The sequence below is a fragment of the Lytechinus variegatus genome, chromosome 18 (genome assembly GCF_018143015.1).
Source record: "Lytechinus variegatus isolate NC3 chromosome 18, Lvar_3.0, whole genome shotgun sequence".
NCBI classification, from domain to species: domain Eukaryota; kingdom Metazoa; phylum Echinodermata; class Echinoidea; order Temnopleuroida; family Toxopneustidae; genus Lytechinus; species Lytechinus variegatus.
Window position 1 is genome coordinate 7,522,027 of NC_054757.1, and position 7,610 is coordinate 7,529,636.

At 37.1% G+C, this 7,610-nt stretch overlaps 1 protein-coding gene across 1 annotated transcript; it reads left to right on the forward strand.

Moving 5' to 3' along the window:
• The first annotated feature begins 373 nt into the window (after positions 1-373).
• Positions 374-6,983, forward strand: LOC121432034. Its single transcript, XM_041629854.1, has 5 exons — positions 374-868; positions 4,000-4,093; positions 4,610-4,651; positions 5,351-5,432; positions 6,247-6,983. Exons 1-5 carry the CDS (start codon positions 848-850, stop codon positions 6,338-6,340), a joined length of 333 nt encoding a protein of 110 aa, XP_041485788.1. The 5' UTR covers positions 374-847; the 3' UTR covers positions 6,341-6,983.
• Positions 6,984-7,610: the final 627 nt, after the last annotated feature.

The following is a 7,610-nucleotide window of genomic DNA, read 5'->3' on the forward strand; positions in this document are numbered from 1 at the left end:
GGAATTCGCATTGAAAGCATGCTATAAAGTTCAAAGGAAATAAACTAAACCAACGGATGGTGGAGTACTGCATATGGTATTTGTTTTGGGGTTTTATATTGTCTATTCATATGAAAACATTGGAATCACGTAAGTAAACAAAGGCAAAAGTCGAATTCAACAGAAAAAGGCTCATAAATATTTTACCATGAAGGTTTCACCTAGCGCTCTGCCCAATTATTTTATTCGGATCAAAGGTTCTACCTATTTTGGAAACAGAGACAGAAGAAGCTGCAACTCGATTTTTCATCAAAACCTGAAACTGAGTTTTCTAACCACGCTCGTAGTTAACTTGTCACCACCAATTGTAAGTGAATAATAATAACGAGGCTGGAAATAACACACGGGGTCGGCTCCAATACAAAAGAATGAAAAGAGCCCAGTTTCTGTTGTGCGAACTGAACCTGTAAAAGGAGTATTCATATCACCGCAGTGCGGAATCGACTCATGCATGATTGGTGTTTTAGAAGGTTGCCCAAATTGACAAGAATAATGGAGTAATATTGATGGCTGGTTGGTATTGCTGCATACATTATACAAAAAAAAAACTGTTGTATTTACATGCTCATCAAAACACATTCGGCATGCAGGAGGCAGTCACTGCGATCAGAACGCTTATACATGAAATCTATATAATCGTCGATCGGGCAATTTCCGTCACTGAGTTTTGAAGCCTTGAGGCTCATTTGTGATCGACCTTAAATACTGGCCATGAATCCCTTTTTTCTTCTTCAATGAAAGTGACCTTGATAATAGAGGAATCAAACCTTAATTGAATAGTGACAGTCTGCCTGTAGACTGGTAGAAGATGATGTCAGGATTTCAAATGGTAAGTCATTACTTTTTATTAATACTCTAAATACTATAATCCTTTTTTGAAATGGACTGAAAATGCTTGCTTTTGTCAAAGCAAGGAATACTAGTCTTGGTGGATCTAACACTTAACAGTAAGTTGGAAACCTGTACCCGGCTTGATATATTATGCAAATGCTATTTTGAATTAACTCTTAGTATTCAATGCATTGTGTATCCTGGAAAAACAAATAACAATCCTATACCTCCGTGGGTGAGATCTTCATTGTTACAATAAAAAATATTTTATGGTGTTGATTTTTGTGGTATGATTCATTGTAGTATTTTCACACGCTTTTATTGTTTGTTTATCTACTGGTGATCTAGTCACGAATAACAGTTGTTTACATTTCGGTATATAAATTTGGGGTTCATCACATTTAAAGGGTGTGTAGTATATGGGAGGTTATTTTGGTGTTTTACGACAGTGGAAGATGGGCGGCGCTACAGAGGGGCAGGGGCGACAATCCCTGTGGTTTTTCAAGTAGCAAATAAAAAAATGGGGAAATGTATTATAGGGACGTTTGGGTTGAGTAAGTCTTTAATACAGTCATTTTTCCCCTATTTTTTCAAATGGGGGGGGGGTGCTGCTGGTCGTCTAGCACACCCCCCCATCTTTTTAATATAAAAATCTAATTTCTGAATAGATTTTGACATTAATATCCAGCAGTCCAGAGAAAGATATCATATTTCATCCTTTTACCTTTCATCCTCTTTTCTTATTCTATTTTTTTTCTTGGTCGATAAACTGTTTGGTGGGCCATATGTCCCCCATGCCTCCCATCTTTACGCCAGTGCTAAAAAGCGGCATCTGGAACTGCAAGTACATGCACATGATTCCATTCTTCTACAAATGATTGGAATATATGAATTAACAATCCAGTAAAGATTGAATGGATATTGATCACAGGACCTTGATTGCCGATTGAAGAAATTTAGCCTACTTTCCAGAACCCATTACCTATGGGTTTGACAACCTACCTGTAAATATTTGTCATTCCAAATCGAAGAATACAACTTTGACGTTTTGTTACGTAACTCTGTGTGTCTGTTTAACAACCTAGACCTTCACGATGTATGCTCACTTTCTAACAGGCAAATGATACTCAGCCTCTTTTCCGAGGACGTTATTATTATTATTATTTGTTTTGGCGTCACCTGTGCCTGGGAGGCGAAAAGCGAACTGAATCACTGTGACCCGCAGGTCTCTCCTCCCGATATAACTGATTGGGGGGAATGCAGGTGGACCACTACACCGGGGTTTCCCCCTACTCTTATACGAATAGTGCAATAGGTTCTTAACGTGCAAAGGTGGTGACTCTCCAGAGTTCAGAGCAATAAGCCTATATAGAAAGAAATATATATATATTATCTTTATCGCCAAATAATATACATGTAACATATACATGATATATGTGGCACTTCTGTAAAAGAGAAAAAAAAATTGCACAATAAATCACATGCAATTGATAAAATATAGGGAGAGAAGATAGATTAAATTGAAGCTATGAAGAAATACATAGGAATTCAATCAACTGACCCAATATATACTTATGGTGTACTTAAAGTAGAAAATTATAAACTCCAAGACTTTATACATTTATTATCTGCTTCTTGTTGGATTTACAAACAAAAGTGAGCAAAGAAAAAAATCCTGTTGTTTATTCTTTAGATTGAAAGTTAATCTAATATAGATTGTGGTGAGGGACCGATCCAAATTGGATCGAAAGTTTCTATCGAATGATATGGAGTTCTAAATCTATTAGCATGAAAACTTCAAAACAACTTTGGATTCGTCCCCGATCGCAATCTACAAAGCGTACACAATTGAACGCACATTGTATTGATATGTATTATGAATTCTAATTAGTGGTGATTGATAAAGTTTCAAGAATAAAGAGAACCAGTTATCAGTAGTTTAAGTCATCTGTCTGCAGTAGGCTATGTCAAACGTGTTCATATTTTCCTCTATTTCTTACACAATTCAATCACTGTACAAGCGGTGTTCGTTTGGTTCTCTTTATTCTACTGAAAATAGAGGAGAATATGGGCGAAAAGGGTGTGTAGGTTTTTTTTCACATCTTCTTCATGACTTCTCCACGAACGTGATAAAGTTTGAAGGACTTCAATTGTTCGTACAAAGGGGTGTTTTCATATCGTCTCTCTCCAACGATTCATACAGGGAAAAAAGGAGTTGTATTTCTTGGACAGACCAAGGAGCTTCAAACGTAGCTCCTTGAATAGACAATAGTCACACGACATTTGCTCTGGCGACAACTGCTCCGGGCTTCATTTCGTCTAAGATGGTAGGGTTATAGGGTTACAATATGGTTTATGTTAGGATTAGGCTAGGTTTTATAGGTTAAAGTGTTAAATCCAGGGTTGAAGATGGTCGCTCCATTATGATTAGTGTTCGGAATTTACATTACAGCTGAGCGATTGTCACCGAAGCAAATGAACCAGATTAAGGCAACTTAAATCAAGCGTAAGTTCCAAATGCGTGCATCTGATTGGTTGAAAAACAAATCGCTTGACTTTTAGAGTTACGTTTGAATGTAACCCTTTCTGCAACGGATGGACCCATGAGGGCTTTTTTCATTTCTGATGGTTTGTTACTTATTGATATAACAATCCTAAGTATCATTTTATTTATTTTCATTTTCAGTATTCAAATCATGACCCTCCTTCGTATTATTTTCTTAATCCTCCTTCTCACAATCAAGTCATTATTGTTTCTTATCGCCTTCACTTTGACTCTTTCTCCTCTACAACTCTATGTACACCATTATGAACTGAGACCACTGGAGTTCTGGGGGCACTTGCCCCCTCCCCAAAAGTATACGACCAAGAAAATATGGAGAGAACTAAAAGGGTAAAATGTGCCCTCATTTTCTGAAATATCATGTCAAAAATTACCCCCAAATTAGATATTCCCCTGATAATAGATATTTTTTTTTTCTCTCGTTCACGACTTTTCAGAAATTTGCTACATACGCCATAATGTACCTCCTCATTTTTTGTTTTCCTGTTATGGCAATCTCTCAAATCTGGTACCTCTTTACGTTTCAAGAAATCAAAATGTTTTTTTCTTCTTATATGTCGATTCAGATGATGTATGCTGACAAACTAGTCGAGATGGTTCCCCTGATAACAGGCATGCTGCTAATACCTACATGCTATGGACAAACACAGGATAACAACGGTGAGAATAATCTTGATAAAAAAGGCGGTATTGTCACATTTGGCATCGGATGAAAATCTGTTATAGTTGTTTTCTGTAAGCATCCAGCTATCGATATGACAATAAGCAGAGTCCTGATGTCATTGTGACATAGACCGTGAAAATACCAATCTAACTTGGTTAATTTAATAGAAAATTCACATTCATTCATTTTATTATTGCCTTTTCCATCATGTTGAATTTAGTTATTTATATCAATAGGAAAGAGGAATAAACAGATTGTACTTGATTAATTGAAAGAATTAAGTAATAATCACATACATTCAGGACATTAATATCTGTTTATGTAAAAAAGAAAAGATGAAAGAAATTCACTTTAAATTGCATGTTTATTCATTAAATATTTACAACCATTTTCTAACACTTAAACTTAAACAGTCAAACTGTTTTTCTCAAAATTTCTTACATAATTTCATTTCCAAGGAAGTTGAAATTTTTGTTGATGATTATATATTGTTGTGCTTTTTTGGTATCCAGTTTCATCAGATGGTCAAATCGACACACCACCATACCTATATTGTAAGTATCATTCTCCTCTTTGATTTTGAAATTATGTATTTGATATTGCAACAATATACCTCATTTATTGCCAAGTCACAGTACTATAAAATTATATTTGCTTTCTGAAGACATTAGAAATTATTGTAGGCCAACATAAATAGCGGTGACAATGTTAAAAAGAGACAATTTTAACCAGATTGTAACTTAATTTGACGTTTAGTAAATTTACATGTTAGCTATAATTTCCCAATTAATAATAGTTAGAGCAATTTTACCAAAGAAATAAAAAATCATTTTGCCCGTCATTTTGCTTATAAACTGTTCCATTATATTTTTATTCAAATTTGGAGTCGAATTAATTTTCTAATAGAGTACTGCTAGGAGTATCGGTTAGTTGTTTCAAAATAATATGACCAATGAAATAAATTAAGAGAAACAAACATTTAGAGAGTAATAATCAGGGACATTAACATCGCATGAATGAACATAATTATTTTTATTTCACACAGGGGCGGCGGAACGTATTTTTTTATTTTTTTTTTGGGGGGGGAAGCAAAGCTTCCAAAATGGCACTTATATGTAGAAATTGACAATTTAGTGCAAACGGATTTTTTTTCACCATGAGATTATCATCTGCGTGAAGTAGATGCATGTGTTTTGTAGCGGTTCCACCGCCCCTGCTTTTCATGACATTTTGTCTTTTTTCTTTACCCGTAGTTTCGGATGGATTAATCATCGCCTTGTCTGTCATTGCTGCAATCATCTTTATTATTCTATTTATTATTATCTTCAAGGTTATGTAAGTAAAGAAAGCAAGGGATATAAATATAACCTAAGAAGGCTTTAGTTAACACTAATGGAAAAGTCTGTACTGTTTTATTCATTTTGTGTATCCCTATTACATGTTGATTCCAGATTCATTCAATTATTTTTGTTTTTGTTTTTATATAGACATTACATTCATTAGAAACTAAGGACAATACAAGGGCATGGTTACAAATCAATTATAAGTGATAACTACCCCCCCCCAAAAAAAAAAGAAACGTGAAAAGACCTATAGGATATACTCTTAACATATAAACATATAAAACAGCATTCGTTGCATGGGTATTGAAAAGACCCCTTGTAAATTGTTTTGTTTACAATAATGTATAGGGGATAGTCAACGCCACATTGGATCCGTTCCATATAGATCTGCAATGTCGTCACTGTTCCCCGCAAACTTACCATGTTCCAAACCACTAGTGTACCTACCGGGGGAGGGCAGAGGGGGGCAGACTTCCCCCCCCCCCCTGACGAGTCACAACACATGCAAGACGTATTCCTGCCACCCCTTGACGAATCACAACTGATACCTGACGAGCCACAAGTGGCCCGCTTCTTAGAACTTGAAGACCCTTTTTTTTGGGGGGGGGCTTGTCCAATTTTTGGGCGGACGAATTTGCCCACCCCCCCTTTGGAAAATCCTAGGTACGCAACTGTTCCAAACAGTCTGCATTGTATCATGGTAGGCCTACTTCCAAATATTTAGTTAGAGACTAAAATACAACTTGAACTATGATACTTTTTATTACATTGTTTTTCCTTTTTTGCTTTCTTTTTTTGAATGAAAGGTACAAAGTGGAGACAGCTCCCCCACCAGTCCAGCAACGACACGGGATCTCCGAAAGTAGGAATTTAAGACTTGAAAATATGTCGGGAGTTTGACTGAAAATCATGTCAACACTAGACAAGCAAATCAGACAATTCCCCCAAAACAACGGAACTTACATCTGAAGGCGATATATCCCGAATTACCAAGAATCGGGAGTCGGGAATCGGACTCTGCGATCGGGAGCCATGTTGATTTTACAACAATATATCCCTGGAACAGGAATCTGATGATTGGTGGTGTTTGGATCTGAGTGTCAGGATCAGAATGGACAATGAAAGAAGATGATCGAAGTCAAGAATGTTATACCCCCATTACACCAACGCTACGTCCATGCAGTTCTCGCTACGTCCAAAAAAAATGGCCATGACGCAGTGGGAACTGCTGCAGCGTACTGAGAGCGTATTATACCGAGAACTGATATTGACGTGGCTTAGTTTGCATGATCTCCGGAGACAAATTTTCCGCTACGTGGACTTTGAACATGTCCAAAGTCCACATAGCGGGAGCGCCGTTTGAGCAGTGCGTAGTACTGGCGCACTAAGGACCTTCTTATCGCGTACTAAAAGTTCCATCGACGCAACATAGACGTTGCGGACACGGAAAGAACGTAACAACCACTCCACCATGTCTTCCTCCTGTTCAGGCCTGAGGTCAGTGAAGATCTTAAATGAGGGCATTAGCATTCACATCAAAATGGTCTGCCTAGAGACTGCAGTCATGCCTTGTATATACAAAAATTGATCCGTTCGAGCTGAAATATAAGGAAATAAAGATCGTGGAAGCAGGCATGACACGAAACGACTCGTTTCATCCGACTAGCATGACTAGGTCTGTTCGTTCCGACAGCTACCATTTAGTAACAATCATAAACCAGAGCGTCTCAGCCAATTAGAATCGAGGAAAGTTATGAAATCTGAAACTTGACAGACGACAAAGCGTACAGGTGAAAGGCTCTGCATGTGCATGCCAAAATAGCGTATCGACTTTGATTCGAAACTATGACTTTCCGGGTAAACTGTTACGAATGCTCGACCACGGAACTCTTCTCAACTTAAACATTGATCGCTTGAGTACCTACAGAATCAATAATACTCTTTTGCTGTCTGTAGCACTTGCCAATTATGTTAATAGAGAGATGTTAATAGAGGGACACAAGTTGTTCTTAATCGGACTTGGCCATTATAGGAAAGTGAAATTTCAAATAATAAAGGTAACTTCTCGAAGACCGAGGGAGGTGGTCGTGAAAGAACTAGACGGGGAATTAATAAAATCCAAAGAAAACAAAATATCGATAGACAGAACTAGGCAACTTAAGAAAAGTTT

What these genes read in the sequence shown, in the direction of transcription:
- LOC121432034 (XM_041629854.1), top strand. Translation starts at nt 848, where the DNA reads ATGATGTCAGGATTTCAAATG. An exon ending in CACACCACCATACCTATATT is followed by an intron (nt 4,652 to 5,350) that starts GTAAGTATCATT and finishes CTTTACCCGTAG; the next exon opens with TTTCGGATGGATTAATCATC. An exon ending in ATTATTATCTTCAAGGTTAT is followed by an intron (nt 5,433 to 6,246) that starts GTAAGTAAAGAA and finishes TTTGAATGAAAG; the next exon opens with GTACAAAGTGGAGACAGCTC.